Below are 18,795 nucleotides of genomic sequence, written 5' to 3' on the forward strand. Positions count from 1 at the left end.
GCGCTGTCCAGTCGTCAATATTTATATGTAACGAGATGTCAATTGTTTGAGCGGCGCTTATTGTCCTTGTTTCTGTTATGGAGGACATCTGTTTGAGGGATTTGTGTTCTGCGCCGTTTCCTTGTTTGTGGTGTTGGGTTGGGTTGTGTGAAGTGTGTGTGAGTTGGAGAAGAGCTGAAGGCCACAGCTGAACTATGGAGAGCACTTGAAGATTAGTGCATCTGCAAGCTGTTATTGTGAAGTGAATCATCAGGGAACGGGTGAGAGTTCGTCTTCCTGTGCCACAGCTGAAAGAGAAGCACAAGTCGACAGAACAAAACTGGCTTCATAATGAGGAGCGAGGAAGCAGATCTACCTTGGGATGTTGTCGTTAACTAAAATATAAACAGTAAAAACTTGGCTTACTAGTACTGAAATGAAATATTTGAAAAAAAACATGTCCTGGTTTACATTTTCTTTTTACACACACAAAAAATTTGTAAAATTGATGTTAAAAAAATGGCAACTGTGTTTGTCAGAATTTTACAGTTTGCTAGAAATCATATTTCTCAGTTTTACAGTAAATTAGCATATTCCATAAATACATCACTGTTCTGAAGGTATGTAATCTTTACATTGTACCTTTAGTACACAATTAAATGCATGTGGGGGTGAGAGCCATATACAACGAACCAGTCGTCATCACAAACAGATGTTCCACAAGGAGAGATTTATACAGTGCCTAACATATATAAGTACAATCTCACAAATCTATCTTTTAAATTCATATTTTTAATCGGAAGCTATACAATATTATATCTGTGCATAAACATTAGATTAGTCAGTACTGAAGTCAAATCTGGAGCTTATCTAACAAAATAACTTACGATAATGGTGAAAAAACTAGTACACCCAAATGTATGTTATAGACAAATATTAAATACAAATTTAATAAGAAGACAAATCAAGAGAATCAAAAAAATGTGAAAGAATTAGTTGAAATTTTGTAGGTTTTAGTTATTATTTTATTTTTTTATTTTTTTGCAATACTTTGCTTGAATTTAATTGTATTATCTTTCCATTTCTAAATATGCTTGGTGACTAAAATATAATTTTAATAAATAATAATAATAAAATTGTTTAAATGCACCAAAATACATTGCTATATTTACAGAGAAATGGATAAAAATATTCATATTTAAAATGGGGTGTACTCAATTATGCTGAGCACTGTACTAACTGCTAACATAAACAAGGTGCTCAGTGTTATTTACACAATTGATAAAATCAATCATGGTAACAGACATAAAACTAAATAATGCAATAAACATATTTATCAGGCGAGGCAGTGGCGCAGTATTGCTGTCGCCTGACTGCAAGAAGGTCGCTGGGTCGCTGGTTCGAGCCTCGGCTCAGTTGGTGTTTCTGTGTGGAGTTTGCATGCTCTCCCTGCCTTCGCGTGGGTTTCCTCCAGGTGCTCCGGTTTCCCCCACAGTCCAAAGACATGCGGTACAGGTGAATTGGGTAGGCTAAATTGTCCATAGTATATGAGTATGTGTGTGTGGATGTTTACCAGAGATGGGTTGTGGCTGGAAGGGCATTCGCTGCGTAAAAACTTGCTGGATAAGTTGGCGGTTCATTCCGCTGTGGCGACCCCGGATTAATAAAGGGACTAAGCTGACAAGAAAATGAATGAATGAATGAACATAATTTATCAACATTAGATGTAACAAAACTTTAAATTAGTGATGAAAAAAAAAGTAAAAAGAACCATAGTCATCTCACAAAAAAAAGTATGAAAATGGAAGTGTCATTTATTGAATTCGGGGACAGATAATTTACAGCAATTAAACAATATGTTTTGAGAAAACAATGTTATTTTGGTTACAGATTTGTAGAGTCAACAATAAAATCATAGCTTTTTTACAATGGATTTGAGTTTAAATATTGCTAATTTTCTCATGCTTGCTATAACTTGATGTACTAAAACAACTAAGGCTTAAAAAAAAGCAATAATTAAAAAAATAATAATAATAAATCCCTAAACATTTGTAATTTATAAAATCAACTTTTCACTGGATTTCAACACAATCTCACGGCAAGTTGTAACTTTTTGATTTAGTGGCTAATTCGTATAAAGTCATACGATTTTATGCGTACAGTTTACAGTTTGCTTGCATCCCCCAATGTCGGTTGGGTTTAGAATGCCACACTTTCTGTTTAAAATCGAATAGTTTCACATGACTGAACTCATTCAAATTCATATAAATTAGCTGCTAAACTGACAAAACATAAAATAGTTATGTTTATATTGTATGGGTTAAAATAAAATGTAAATAATTGTTTGGAATTCTGATGACATATCTTTTCAAATAAAAGTTTTTTTATGCAGGAAACAACAATTGAAAAATAAAGAAAACAAAAAAAAAAGCATGTTTCAGCTTATTGCAAAAGTATGCATTAGTTGAATTAAAACTGTTAATTATTCTGTCGATTGAAAGTTTTTATTAGCGTAGTTTCGTGCTCATTGTAAAAAGTAACATGAAATAAGTTAAAAACTATAAACATCTTTTTTTTTTTAAAAAAACATCCAAATTTATTATTTAGTTCCTTGTTCAAACACATTCATTGTCTTTTTGGCTTAGTCCCTTTATTAATCTGGGGTCGCCGCAGCGGAATGAACCGCCAACTTTTCCAGCAAATGTTTTGCGCAGTGAATGCCATTCCAGCTGCAACCCATCAATGGGAAACACCTATACACACTTATTCACACACATACACTACAGACAATTTAGCTTACCCAATTCACCTATAGCACATGTCTTTGAACTTGTGGGGGAAACCGGAGCACCTGGTGTAAACCCACGCGAACACAGGGGGAACATGCAAATTCCACATAGAAATGCCAACTGACCCAGCCGAGGCTCGAACCAGCGACCTTCTTGCTGTGAGGTGACAGCGCTACCCACTGCGTCTCCATGCAGCCCCTTGTTCAAACTACTTATTTAAAATGAGCTGAAACAACAAAATTTGTGAAGATTTTTGGGGACAAGTTAATTGTTTTTTTTGTTTAATCCACTTAAATTTGTAAAACCAACAAAAAAATAACTAACAAGTGAACCTAATTCCTTCATGTTGTCGCAACTCAAATCGTTTGTGTGGAACATAGTATTTTATTACAGTGTGTATGTAAATTTATGTCCCTCCTTCAAAATGTCTGTTTACCCAAAACATTCAAAGTGTTCAAATAAAGAAAAAAAAAACTTATAAATCAAACTATTTAATCCAAGTGTTTTCATGATCAACAGATATAATTGATGCTTTTATCCACCTTTAAACTCTTCTTAATTTTAGTGGTGAATAAAGAAACCATAATAGTATATCAATATTACTAATATCACTACACCATTACTTCCCCTGACTTTCTCTACTTCTAATCCTCTCTCTCATTAGACATATGCTGCAAGGTTTAATCAGCATCACACAAACACCAGATAAACCTCACACTTCTTACATCTTAAAGCACCTTTCTAATCCAAATCTATAATTTAACAGATCTACTGCACTTTCAAGGATTGATTCTTGAAGCTAAAACACCATCTTATAACCTGGTGTCCACTATCCAGAGATTCTCTCTCATTTACAGCAGAGCTCCAGTAGCCCATCATTGTAGAGTAAGAGAGGGTCCCGAGGGGCCGTAAAAGCCCTTGCAGATGCACTTTTGGGTGTCGTGTGATTAGCAGCTCAGCTTCATGGCCGCCAGCAATGGATGCTGTGTTGAGTGATTTGTCATGACAGTCTGCACACATTCTGTCTTCATGTTCTTTCACACAGACACACACACACAACAGTAACTTCAGGTTTTGCCAAAATACAGGTGTCTGGACTGCAGGCAGTTGTTTCCGGCTGCAAAAAGACAGGTCATGGCAGCTTAAGTTGGATAAGCTGGTTTGTTGCTAGTTTACAGTGGTCTAAATGCTTTAATCTTGTTATTTAGAATGAGCAACAGGGGTATCCTGTGAGATATATACACACACACACAACAGGAAAAAAGTTATGTCAAGTTGATTGGTAAAAGCTGACAGTTGTTTAGTTTTTGTTTAGTTTTTTCCTGCTACAGTATTTTTAAAGTAACTTTTTTTAAATAGGAAGAGGTCAGATGCAAAAACCTCTAAATGCAGCATGAGAAACCTTATTCTTCTAAAATGAGCATTTTTATTAGGCCTCAGTGTTTAGGTTCAGTAACTTCACTTTTATGGTAAAAAGTTAGTTCTTTTCAAGGTTGTCAAAGTGAAACAACTCAACATAAATAATGGAGACTGAAAATAATGCTCATTTATGATGGAAATTTCTGATGGCATTGTATATATAAATATATATTTATTACTTCATTTTAAATATTTCTCTAAAAAATGTTTATATAATAATCAATTAAAGGATTATTAAAGAAAAATGTAATGTGTTGATGCTGTTGTAGTGTTATTTTGAATTAACTTCTGCTTTAGAATTTGGATTAAAAGTGCAGTATGTAAGTTTGACACCCGGTGGTTGAACTAGGTATTCCTGGATCAAAACAAAGGCAAGTGCAGGTTTCCAGATTGAGGACCAACTGGAGTGAGTGATTTAAACTGTTTAAAATAAAAGCAACGGCACACGATAGTAGGAATATTTTCCATATTAAAAGGAATTTTCGTCCTAATCAACAACTCCTATTTTTCACAGCTGAATAGCAGAAAACTAACAGTGTTCACCTTAGGTACACCTTATGTGCTTTAGTCAGTGTTAAATTCTAACAATGTGAGTTTGAATGCCATTTTACATTACATTTATTGCCATACTACTAAAAGCAGCAACAGATGGTTCACCTCAGATGTTCATAATGAAATCAACCGTTTGAAATTAAGCTTTAGAGCTAAACACATATGAGTGAAACAGCATGTACATTTAATATTGTAAAGAGGGTAATATGTTTTAAATAGATCATAAACCTTACCATTTTGTGAGTGAGTTCATATTCTGTGCTTCTGAATGGCTTTTAATTTTTGTCATGTTTCATGTGGTGCAAACAGCCAAATTGCTCATTACTGCGTATCTCATCATGAAGCGTGTTGTTAGGAGGACACGTGGTTACAATGTAACCTGTTCACCTAATATTTACCTTTGCAAGATTTTTATTATTTGCTAATTAATAATCTGCGTCTATTTCAAAGTCTGCTACTGTCAGAGGTCACATTTCAGTCACTGGATTCATGCTTTTAAAGCCCTTCTGAATTAATGAATAAAATACGCTGTTTTCCACCAAGGCAGTTTGGGGTGCTGAAATATAACTGGCTAAACTGTCATTAGGCAGGTTAAAATGACCAAAACAAAGAACAGCGTTCTGTCAGGGAAAACACATTATCAAAGCAGAATATCTGACTTCAGCATTGTTTTTCAGATAAACAAGTATGTTCCTTTACCATGTTTCTTAAATATCTGCAAACATATTATGGTATTTAATGCTTTAGAAGAGTCAAAAACTTACATACAGCACCTACATTTTCTTATGTGATTTTAATCAATTTCTGTATGAATATTTTTCAACAGTACTGTTTTTCCTAGTTTGTTTATTTATTTTGGTTTTATTGTAATATTTAAATTATTTAACTTTACTAATTCAATTTGAAATTCAGTGATATTGTAGTAATTGAGATTTTGTTGTAGAATTAATCATTTTAGTTAGATTTAGTTTTATACTTTCTTATTATTATTATTAATATTTGAATTTAAATGTATTCCATTTCAGTAAGCCAAGCCACATTGCTTTTTTATTTTCCTTTTTCATCTAATATTTATATATTTAACATATTTAATGTGGTTTTTATATTTTATTTTGTTTCAGGTTTATTATATTTAATGAGAATGATTTTAATATTTTATTCAACAACACTACAAACAAACATAAATAAGTAAATATCTGAGAAGCCAGACTCTTCTTTAGATTTTCAGGGAATCTTGCATTTATTGCTTTAATCTGGTTTTAGCTCCTTCACATTTTTGACAACCTTTTATCCAAGAAAGTCACTAACAGCTGCAATTACGTTGCATGTGTTTCAGAAAGCTGACTTGGCTGTGGCCGCACTGACCATCACGGCTGAGAGAGAGAAAGTCATCGATTTCTCCAAACCCTTCATGACTCTAGGGATCAGCATCATGTACAGAGTTCACATAGTAAGTTCCTAAAGGTCTAAAGAAGTACCTTGAAATGTGCAGCTTGCACAGTTCTTGTCATTATACAGAATTTTCTTTGACAGGAAGAGTGGGTCGGGGACAGGTATAAGTAAGAAGTATTGGTAAACAAACTCTGCACCAAATTATTTTATCCTTTTTTTAATAGAACAAGACATATGTGCATCATACAAATACAAGCATAACTGGCAAGGCAAGACCTCTATACCTGAGCAAGATCATGAATGCCTTTTTTTATAGTGTGTAATTTAACATGAAACTAATAATAATAATAATAAATGGTAACACCAGTTTGTCACAATTCATACTATCAACTACTGGCTTATTACCTCTCTACTATTAAGATATTAACTGTTCATTAGTAGTTATAAAGTATGATCTTATTCTGCATCCCTAATCCTACTCAAAACCTAAACCCAACTTTTACATTTACTATTAAACTATTAATAAACAACTAACAAGTAGTTTATTAAGCTAGTAGTGTTATGCCGAGTTCAGACTGCATGATTTTAGCTCCGATTTTGACTCACTGACAGGTTTTGAGAATTTGCTGCCGTGTGAAATGTTTTGATTGAAATAACATTAACGATTACCTACAGCCAATAAGAGAGCAGCATCTACTAAAGCCAGGTGAGTAAAATAAGGACATTTTCTACCCCACTAAAGGCCTCTTTCTAATTATCTATTTAATAACACAACATATACTACATGACCTTGCATTGTTTTCATGTCACTTCTTACTGTGTGTTTGGTTGTGGGACGTAGTTTGCAGACCGAGACAAAGTTATCGATGATTCTTCCTATTGTAAAGTCATGAAGTGTGAAACCCCCTGACGCCGATTCATCATGCAATGTAAACAAAGCAGCGACGAAACGCCACCCAAGATAGTCATGCAGTGTGAAAATATAAAATATAAAACTGTGAATTGTGACCAAAACTAAAGTATAACCAAAAAACATTTATAGTACATTTTGTTTATAATCAACACTATATATATATTTTATTATGCATTATAAAAGGTCATAGTTTAGTTTTGTGGGTCTCCAACAACTATACAAGGTCAAAAAATACTATTATGCATAATACACAGAATAAAAAACATAATATGTATTTATTTTTACCTAATTATCCCAATGACTCCCATGTGATTTGTTCAGCTATTTTTTACAAACCCCTCCTGACGCAGTCCTAATCCTAATGCCTCCTAATCTGTTGTGATCGGTAGACTGCGTGCAATTTTATTATTTTGAATTTACTTCTGTTTTGTTATTTTACATTTACTACCATATATATATATATATTTTTTTTTTTTAATATCAGAAGATATATGTGCATTAGACAATGGAAAGGCAATACCCTTATACTTTTGAGCCGCCTTAAATATTTTTTTGTGCATTTTAATATAAAAAAACAATACAAATTTTTTAAACATTCTTTTGTGAGAAACCACCATATGATCTTTTAATTATTTCCATTTAGCACATATTCAATTCATAATTTCAGCTTGTGCAATTTGTTTACTATATAATGTGTTATTCACAATACGCATTTTTTGTTTTTAAAAAATGTATAATAGATGTCTAATAGACATATAACAAAGTTGTCTTGAATAAACAAGTCTAAATTTAGGATGTCATTGAAAATCTAATAGACCTCTAGGCCAAAACTAGACTAGTCATCAAATAAACCGAAATGAAGGACTACATATATATATATATGACGATTAGTCGAGTTTTAAGCTATTCTTAAGATGTCTCTTAGATTTTCACTGACAGCCCGAGTTTAGCCTTGTTTTAGCCAAGCTGTCTACATTTAGATGTATCTTAGACGTATGTTAAGAACAAAATTGTTTGCTTGGTAATTGTGTGACATTATTATTTTAAATTAATTAATTCAATAATTAATTTTAAATGTCCTACTGCATATGTTTGTGTATGCAATGAGTAGATTGTACATGTGCACAGTGTGCGTGTTACAGCACCCCAGATCAGATGAACACCGTATGAGCTGCTGTTTATTATTTTATTTACACATATGGAATAAATGTTTAGGTGACACCCAATATGAATGATCAAATATAAAGTGCATTGCTGAAATCATCAATCCTTATTGCTGGAGATAAAACTGCAAGTTTTGTTTATATCTTCTAAACACGAAAGTTGCAACACTTTATTTTGATGGTCCACTTGAGTATTAGTAGACTGTCTGCTTAATATCTGTTGATACTGCGCCTTCAACAGAGATATAACTGACTATAAGAAACTTTGCAAGTACTTGTCAACCTAACCCTAATCCCAACCCTAATCTCAACCTAATAGTCTAATTATAATCTAATGAGAATTAGTTGGCATGTAGATGCAATGTAACTTAAGATCAACAAACGGACCATCAAAATAAAGTGTTGTCTCTATTTTGTTGCACACAAGCTTATAACTAGCATATTGCATACCAACACCCAAAAAAACTCTACTGTCATTTCACGGCGACTTTAAAGATCTACAGTGCTCAACAACAGCAGTCTCTAATGGCTGGTGAGGAATAAATAGAGAAATACTTTAGGCCAGAGACCTCAGAGCCTTACCCTTGCAGTAGCAGATGGTGTGAAAAACTGATAAATGTAGTGCTTTCCTTCCCAATCTCAAATTCTCCTTATTGTGACTTGTATCTAATTCGCACCAATAACACCCCGAGCTCTTGCACAGAGCAACACTGAAAATCCAATAGCTCTTTTATTTTTAAAGGCCTGCGCATCATTAATCACAGCCCCTCCCCAAACCCAAGGTGACATGCTGATCTCTCTGTTGGCTAAGTGCCGGATGAAGGCGCTCGCCGCAGCGTGTGCAAACATTAATGTGGCGTCCCAGTAGGGCATTTACACACACAAACACACGCGCGGCTGATTGTTACTCCTGTGTGCGTCTAGCCGTTGGGGGAATCAATGACACCAGGTGTGCAGAAAACTGAGAAAGAGCCGCTCTATTGCATATTTATGAATTTTTGAACATGTTCGTTTTATTTTTAATGTTTCTTGATACTGGATATTCATTTGTGCATGCTCTTTTATATTTTTAAAAAGTATATAAAAATAATAACTCTCTGAATTTTTTTCTATTGCTCTCCAGTAAAATGTCAACATTGTAAAATTGGGAACTATTTAGGACCAAAATAGCTAAATATACATAATAGGGTCATAAAAATGAGCCGACCAAATAATAAACTTAATGTCTTTATATAGTTAATCTGAACTGAAATGTTATGTCATGCACAATTGTGTATGTGTATAGATATGCACAGCATACGCTATCTGACGAAAGTCTTGTCGTCAATCCCAGTTGTAAGAGCAACGAGTAATAACTTGATTTCTAGTTGATCATTTGGAAAAGTGGCAGAAGGTCGATTTTTCAGATGAATCATCTGTTGAACTTCATCACAATCATCACACATACTGCAGAAGACCTATCGGGACTCATATGGACCGAAGATTCTCATAAAAATCAGTCAAGTTTGGTGAAGGAAAAATCATGGTTTGGTGTTACATTTAGTATGGGGGGCGTGTGAGAGATCTGTAGTGTGCATGGCAACATTAACAGCCTGGGATATCAAGACATTTGTGCTGCCCATTACATTGGAAACCAGAGGAAAGGGCCAATTCTTAAGCTGGACAGTGCTCCTTCTCATACTTCAGCCTCCAAATCAAAGTTCCTGGAGCTCCAGGATTGGCCATAGCAGTCACCAGACATGAACATTATTGAGCATGTCTGGGGTAAGATGGAAGAGGCATTGAAGATGAATCTAAAGGATTTTGATGAGCTCTGAGATCCTGCAAGAACGCTTTCTTTGCCATTCCAGATGACTTTATTAAAGGTAATTTGAGTCATTGCAGATATGTATGGATGCAGTCGTCCAAGCTCATGGGGGTTATACACAATATTAATTCTTTTTTACTTTATATTCCATACTGTACATTATTTCTGTAAAGTGACAAGACTTTTTTTCTAAGCGAAGTCAGATATTGCTAATTAAAGAATTTAAAAAAAATAAATTTAAAAAAAATAAATTTAAAAAAAACGTGATCGAGAGGCCTTTGCCTTTTAAAACGCCCATCAGATACCAAATGGTCAACTAGACGTCAAGCTATTATTTGTTGTTCCTAAAACTTAGGACAACAAGACTTTTGTCAAGTAGTTTATGTATACAGTATATTGTATAAATAGATTTTAAAGTAATTTATGAATAAAATGTAAAAAAAAAAACTATTTCCTATAATACAAATGCGTGTGTGTGCCTGTTTGTTAACTGTTATACTTTTTATACTGGATTGTATAATGTGATGGCCATGATTACTTATTTAAAAACTGCTTCTATTGTATTATAATGTTGTGCCTAAATTCACTTGTAATGTTTTAAAGAGTTTAATGTGGCCATCTGCCACATAAAAACATATTCCAGAGTAATTGGCAGTTCATTCCACTGAGGCAACCGCTAAAAATCAGTGAATAAGCCAAAGAGAAGTTAGTGTTAATTATACCTTTTGATTTTAATTAAATCTTTTTATATGTATTAAGTTTTCTCATATGCAAAAAAAAAAGTCTTGTGCCCACACAATAGTTTCAGTGTTGTTTTTTCATGCTTACTGTTTGTCACGTAGAGGTTGGCACCGTAATAAGCACTTTTTAGCATTTAATTACAGTTTCAGATGTAACTAGGTGCTTTTAAGACATGAGATGAACTGCAGTTCAAACTTGTGTATCAAGCTTCAGGAGGCAAACCATATTATTATTATTATTTTCCAAGAACTTTTATTATTAAACTGGCTACAAATGCTAGTTAGGAAGGTCGTTTCAGAAACAGCAAAGCATGTTGATGCATGAACATCTGTTACATTGTACAAATTACTGTACATGGTGAGCTCAGATCGTTTAAGGGGAATTGTTTTTATTATTATTGTTGTTGTTTTATTTTGTGTGTGTGTGTGTGTGTGTGTGTGTGTGTGTGTGTGTGTGTGTGTGTGTGTGTGTGTGTGTGTGTGTGTGTGTGTGTGTGTGTGTGTGTGTGTGTGTGTGTGTGTGTGTGTGCGCAAATTTTATAACGACATTGTGTATGACTCATCATTGCAGAAAGTTCAATTCAATTCACCTTTATTTATATAATGCTTTTACAATGTAGATTGTGTCAAAACAGCTTCACATAAAAGATCATAGTAAATTGAGACAATGTCAGTCCAATTTTCAGTGTTTAAGTTCAGTTCAGTTTAGGTCAGTTCAGTGTGGTTAATAATCACTACTGAGAGTCCAAACACTGAAGAGCAATCCATCGATGCGCAGCTCTACAGATCCTGAACCATGCAAGCCAGTGGCGACAGCGGTGAGGAAAAAACTTCACCAATTGGTGAAAGGGAAGAATAAAAAAAACTCGAGAGAAACCAGGCTCAGTTGGGCACAACCATTTTTTCACTGGCTAAATGTCTAGTGCAGAAGCCCTGAGTTTAAAGATCTTAAAGAGCGGGTTGGATTGTAGCGAGACAGAAGGTTGGTTAGTTAAACAGGAGCTAGATTATTTAAAGCTTTATAGGTAAGAAGCAATATTTTAAATTCAATAAGAAACAACAGGCAGCCAGTGTAGGGAGGATAAAATTGGGGTGATATGGTCATATTTTCTAGACCTGGTAAGAACTCTGACAGCTGCATTTTGTACTAGCTTAAGTTTGTTAATAGAGGATGCTGGGCAGCCAGCAAACAGAGCATTACAGTAATCCAGCCTAGAAGTCATAAAAGCATGGACTAGCTTTTCTGCATTAGACATTGATAGCATACTTCATAACTTAGCGATATTTCTCAGATAAAAGAAGGCAGTTTTTAACATGGAATATATAATTTTCAAAAGTTAAATTGCTGTCGAATATGACACCCAGATCTTATATAGAAGAGATAACACTAACTTTGTATCTCTCTAATTGTAAGGTGAGTTGTGACATCTGCTGTGTTCAGGATTTAGGCCAAATAAGTAATAATTCTGTTTTGTCTGAGTTTAAGAGAATAAAATTGTTGGTCATCCAGTCTTTAACATCAATAATACACTCAGCTAGCTTAAACATTTCAGACATTTCATCTGGTTTAGTTGAAATATAAAACTGAGTATTATCGGCATAGCAGTGAAAGCTGATCCCATGTCTTCTAATAATTTCTCCCAGGTGTAGCATGTTCATTGCAAACAACAAATGGCCTAAAACTGATCCTTGGTCAGTTAAGTATGACTTAAACCATTGTAGAGCCTGTCCCTGGACACCTGTAGACTTTAAGCGATTTTATGAAAGGCTTGAATTAACTCCACAACAAATATATCAAATAACCATTGGGAAAGTTCTTACTGTAGTAAGTGAGATCTGCTTCATTCTTGTCTGTCACTGTGCTGTTCATCTACATGAAGGCTCTACGCATATAGGAACGGTGGGCAGAAAGAACTAGCTCATTTGCATTAAAGGCACAGGCAACAAAAACAGCTACAATGTCCAAACAGCTCAAATTTCCCAGATTTAAAAATGTATAATACATGATCTGATGGGTAACCTGAGTGAGTCACATGCCACCAACGCAAGCACATGGAAACACTGCATGTGTGCGTGTGCATACTGTATCAAAATACTTTTGACTTCCAGCAATAAATAATTCATTCATGAGCAGAGTTTCTGTGAAAACTGTTTACACTCTCAATCTTTGCTAAACAGTGGCAAATTATATAGTTTATCTTCTACCACTAGGCTTCTACTAAAGAGGTAAAAATAAGAAGAGGGAGTTGAGTGAAAACGGCAGGCACACGAGTGACTCAGAGACTGTCAGACAGAGAGAACAGTGTGGCAGAAGACATAAGAGGAGTGTTAAATGAGTTCACACAGGTAAAGAGGATAAAAGGCTGCTTCAGCTAGAGCTGTCCTCAGGTTGGAAAGCTTTGCGCACGGTCTCTGCCTCCATCTCTGTCTCTCTTTGGTCCTTTCTGACCCACAGTGAGGCACCTGTTACAGCTTTCCACCCAAGTGGTTCCAGTTCTAGAACCACATTTTGTTCTTGGTGAGCCAGACAGGAGCTTGTCTCAAACCGGCCAGGTGTTTCCACAGACAAACAATGATGTCTATGCTGTTTATCTGACTAGTCTAAAAACAAATATTGTATGTCCCAGTGTTTCTGCAGGCAGCTCAGACTCCTCTGGAGTGATTCTAGCACTGGTAGCTTGAATAAACTGCCAGTAGGATTACTCTCACATGTCTTTTTTTAAGATAGATAAAAACTGAAAAGCTTGAGTCACTCGTTCACACACAGTTTTACATATTTACAATAACACAGCCTTCAAAACTGCCTTAATTCTTTGTGGCATAGATTTAACAATGTACCAAACCATTCCTAAGTTTGGTTTTAGTCAATATTAAAAGAAAAGCCTCACACAATTGCTGCTGATTTGTCTGAACCATGATGTTAATCTCTCATTTCACCACATGTCAAAACTATGGTGGCCAAGAGAGATCAAATGCACTGCACGTTAAGAAAACGTATGCAAATAGAAAGCACTGCCACAGGCATCATATTTCAGCACAAGACTGATTACTCAATGAAGCTAGGCAGGACTGAGCCTAGTTAGCAGGGGGCACTTAAACTGTTGTCTTTGTGAGTCCTAATGCCCACGTAAATTGAAGGGGACACTATACTGTCAGTAAGCGTTGTCTTTTGGTTTAGACAAGGTTCTGACCCAGGAACTGACTCTCTGTGGTCATTAAAAATCCCATGGCACTTCTCATAAAGTCCTGGCCAAATCCCCTCCATTGGCTCCTACCCACCATGGCCTCCCAATCTTCCCCATCCACCAAATTGTCTCTATCACTGTCTTTTCACTCCCCCTAAAGCTGGTGTATCGTGAGTGCACTGGCGCCATTGTCCTGTGGCTGCCGTCGCTTCATCCAAGTGGGTGCTGCACATTGGTCTTAGTGTAACAGAGACCCTCTTCCCCTCATGATTGTGATGCACTTTGGGTTTATGTCCACACACGATAAAGTCGCTATATAAATACACAATACTTACTTACTTACTTACTTACTTACAAATTGAGAAAACAACTTTATCAATTTGACAACATGTGTACACGCCAATTCTTACAACACATCCAAATACAGAAACATGCTGCAAATAGTGCAGATCACAACAAAAATGTGACATCAAAAAGTAACTATAAACCTGTTTAAAAGGATTTGAGCTTTGTGACATGACATTTTAACCTGTTGAATTATAATGTAGGTGTAGTAGGTGTAGGTGCCCAGTGTTTACACCTGCAGTGCCCTCCACTAATATTTGCAAAAAAATCTCTCTATTGTATAACATTTTAATCAAAATAAAAAAGCCTGAAAAGACAGCACAGTTTTATCGAAAACAAGTGACCTCCTTTTTCACAGGGATATAAATAAGAGGAAACATAAAAGCAAAATCACTGTTATTCATCACAATCAGTGAAAACCAAAGCACATAACTGAGATTTGCAGCAAAAGTTTGCTGAGCTTCCCAAAATGGAAATTAGCTGTAAGTAAACCATAAAAACTCTGAAAATGGCTATTTCTACCATTAGGTCAACAATGAAAAAATTCCAGACAAATGGAAGTGTTACAAATCAGCCTGGAAGATGTTGTCCAAATGCACAGATAGAAGAATAGTTTTAATTGCATTTTCAAATTTCTAAAATTCACAGCTGAAGAATCACAGAAGTTGGATCTTGTCATCAGAAAGTCTCATCAGATCTCAAATCTGAAGTTACCTTCACATAAAGGAAAAAAACAAAAAAATGTAACTGTTAAAACTCCTGTGAAGTGCTTTAAAATTTTTATACAATGTTTAACGTAATCTCAACTGAAAAATGAAGAGAGGGTCGGACATAGAGTGGCTACTCTCCTTTTAAAAAACAGCCAATAGAATTTCATTTTTATCACAGCTTCATCATTGAGAGTAGAGCTCAAGCGCATAACATGAAAAGCAAAAGATAAGCGTCTTGAAAGGGACGGGAAATGTCAGATACTAGAGAGGATTTGATTGGTCAAGATACTGATGTATGAAGTGACATAAAAAAATGTGACAAACTGCAAGCTTTGGATGTTTATATCAGTTTTATATTTTCTAAGCGCAAATTTTGTCATTGTTTAGGAGCACATTAACTAATAGATATCCTTACAACTAAGGATATCTTAAAAGACTTAAACTTATCATCTCAATTGTTTTTTTTTATTATTTTTTTTTATTATTATTATTTCATGCAGGACCTTTAAATAAGACATCCTGCTTGTGTTATTAAGCTTCAAGCATGATAACAAAACATATCACGAGCCTCAGGTCATCTCAAACTGGTTTCTTGAACATGAAAATAAATACGCTATACACTAGTGGCCTCCAGATCCCAACCCAACAGAGCACCTTTGGGATATAAGGTATAATTTTTGCTAAGGAAATCACATAGCCTTATCATAAATGTGATATATATGATATTGTCTGACTGAAATTAGATAAGTGGGCTAAAGACCGGCTGTGACCCCCAGTTCCAGTGTCCCTGTTGGAATAATCTCCTCTTTTCTATACCCCACAGCTATGACCCTTTCGATATTTGGATGCGTGTGCGTGCACTTGTTTAGGTTTAATCCACTAGCTATTGATCCAGCAGGCTTTGATTTCTTCAAGGACCCCCATAGCTTATTTCAAACTTTAAATGAAATCCTTCGCATGATCAATAACAATGGCAAATGGAATAAAATGTGGCCTTCAGCCGCGTTTAATTACATGTTTGGAAGTACAGTTCTATCTTCATCGCAGCGTGTAATTGGACGCACTAGTAGACGTGAGTGTATATGGAGCGTGCCTGCAAATAAGTGTGAGTTTAAATAAACACAGGAAGGCATGAAAATCAGTCTCGCCTCATCTTGTGTGGTGCACATGGGGATAAACTGTAGGTGTGGTTGAGGATGAAATAACTAATTAGTGCAACAAGTTAATTAGATTGCACAGAGAGCACTGGCAAGATCATATGCTTTCCTGAAGGAGCAGCGGTGGAATTTACGTTCATTATGAGATGAAGAATGGAAGTACAGTGCTCTCCACTAATATAGAGAAGAAGGCAAATATGTGTAAGGTTTTCTATAAAGCTCATGCTCATAGGAAAATTTAACTGTATGATCATTTTTAATTTTGTCTTTCTATATACATTAATAGAATTTTTTTGCTTGATTAAATTTTTTTTTTAAATAGAGCTGTAATTAAAGGTGATGTATGTAAGTTTCTGACTCTTCTCAAGCATAAAATACCATAATGTGTTTGCCAATATTTAAAAAACATGCCAAGTGAACATTCTTGTTTATCTGAAAAACTATGTTGAAGTCAAATATTCTAGGAATTAGAATTGAATTTAGAAATAGTTCTGAAACAAATATTTGCACTCAACAAACAAAATTAAATATGTAGGCTAATGGAAGTCTTCAGTTGAGTGCGTACAACACAGTTTCCTTATCCACTAAATTAAATGAGTAATGTAAAGCGTAAAACTAAACTAAAGAGGAAGTAAAGAGGCTGAATGGAGGAGACTCATTCTTCATCCTTGCTGCAGATGGTCTGTTGAACTGTTTTCTCACTAACAAAGCATTTAGCTTTTCCACTTACAAAGTATGCCATGTAAATACTGTAGCAAATGAGCCATGGCATGATGCAACTGACTCTTAAAGGGAGTGGGAGATGAGACTCTGATTGGTTTGATTGCAAAACATGAAAATGACAGTTGCGATGGTCTGAAAATTGTAACAAATCATGTCATAAGCGCTTTGCGCAGAGAGTATATTAGGGCCCCATCTGTGATTTGAGCGAAAACAAAAGCAGAATATGGTTGGTTGTGTCAGAAATATCCAAAATTACAATCTACACTTAAAAACTCAATGTATGTATGTATGTGTAATGTATGTATATAAAATAGTGAGCAAAGGGTTAAAAAATAAATACTTTATCACAACCTCCTTTGCTTATTTACCAAGAGTGCCAATATTAGTGGAGGGCTCTATATATGTGTGTGCAGTTGTAGAAAGAAATAAAGCTGCTTCACTCAAAACATAAAGAAGTCAGGGCAGAAGTGTTCCAGTTGTGACAATCCCATGTTCCCACTGGCCACACGCTTTTCAAAGTGTGACTGACTGCAAAAAGTGACCTCTGCACCTCTTAGCGTCTCTCAGCAGACATACTACCGATGTAAAATAATACCATCCAATACCGATCCATTATGTTCAAATTTAGTCTACAGCAGGACAACTTTTAAATCTGGATGTTTTAATGACAGAAGAAGAAATATTGGGAAGGCTTTCATGTAGCGCGTCTTTGAGCGGAATTCAATGGAACATTAAGTTTTTAAATCTTTTCAGCCCAACTCAATCTGACAGTGACTGGTAAACATGCGCTGACAGTATTTCACCGTTTCTTCTCATAGGCAGGTTTATAACTGATGTTTCACTACTGAAACAGCAAATCACTGAGGAGACTAGTAAAGATTTTATGACCTATGCTCTTCGAGTGAAACAGATGGACCTTTCAAATGCAACGTGTGGGAGAGAAGAAAGAGACCTGATGAACTTATGCACAATCATATATGGATAGCTTCTTTTTCAGATTAAAACAAATCACTTTCTGAATCACAATTTAACTTAACTTTTAAGCTACTAAATCTAAAAATGTGCTACTATATTTGTCCCAATTTACAATAAGGTTTCATTAGTTAAAGGTGCAGTAGGTGATTGTCTTCAGAAACTATTTTTTTTTTTGTGCTGGTTGAAAGTCTCTTCACAGTCCAGTTGTATTGATTAAAGTAAATCATCTAAATGTGTTTATCTGTATTTTTATATTCTGTATAAGGCATAAAACTAAAAAATGTTTATCCAATTAAATATCTTTGGGACGACAACTCCCATAATTTCGATAAGTAGCTCAAACTGTCTGTCACCAAATGCAGATTTGGACGTCTGGGCATCTATGTTCACGCAGATCCGCCATTTGCGTGTGCCCGCCTGCATGAGTGTCCCACGGTTACGACAAGTGCACACGAGACAATCACAGTCGCGGTGAAATCAAATGCGGAATTTAAACTTTTGGAAAACCTGAATCAATCAGTTAGACAGGTAATGTTCTGTTTTAAAACTATTTTAGTCAGGCTAAGCTTATGTTAGATTGTGTTGTGTTTTGAATGGGTTACATTCACAGAAGTGTTAATAAGCCACTGAAATCTCCCAGCGAAAGATTGATGTGACTATTTTTAGTTTCATAAGGGATCTTTGACAGCATCGATGATGTCGATTTTAATTAAGTTTAACAACAAAACATCAGTAAATAGTGCTATTTCGACTAACCTGCTTTATTGAGCTGAGGTTGCTTTTATATTCACATTGGTTAATTTTTTAACTATGACAGCCTTCTTAAATTGTTTATCATGATACTATAAATATTCGCTCTGAAATAGCATGTAAGTATGGCTTAGTAATAAGTGCAATTCCTGCACGCCGCTGGCCAAACCCTAACTAACTGTTCCATTTCTAACTG

The 18,795-nt window shown here is 35.2% G+C and overlaps 1 protein-coding gene and 1 long non-coding RNA gene across 9 annotated transcripts in view; one reads left to right on the top strand and one right to left on the bottom strand.

The window, feature by feature from the left end:
* Window positions 1–18,795, top strand: part of grik4 (glutamate receptor, ionotropic, kainate 4) — a 647,232-nt gene that overhangs the window by 603,706 nt on the left and 24,731 nt on the right. For all 8 annotated transcript variants that reach the window (XM_073923686.1, XM_073923682.1, XM_073923683.1 and 5 more), the window contains one exon: window positions 6,076–6,189. In XM_073923686.1, the coding sequence (XP_073779787.1) occupies window positions 6,076–6,189 (114 nt within the window). The remainder of the gene's footprint in view (window positions 1–6,075; window positions 6,190–18,795) is intronic.
* On the bottom strand, window positions 2,564–8,963 carry LOC141377838 (uncharacterized). The gene is made up of 2 exons (XR_012390835.1): window positions 8,790–8,963; window positions 2,564–3,885 (listed from the first exon to the last, which is right to left on the bottom strand). It is a non-coding gene; the product is annotated as an uncharacterized lncRNA (long non-coding RNA).

The sequence above is a fragment of the Danio rerio genome, chromosome 15 (assembly GCF_049306965.1).
Source record: "Danio rerio strain Tuebingen ecotype United States chromosome 15, GRCz12tu, whole genome shotgun sequence".
In the NCBI taxonomy this organism is placed as follows: domain Eukaryota; kingdom Metazoa; phylum Chordata; class Actinopteri; order Cypriniformes; family Danionidae; genus Danio; species Danio rerio.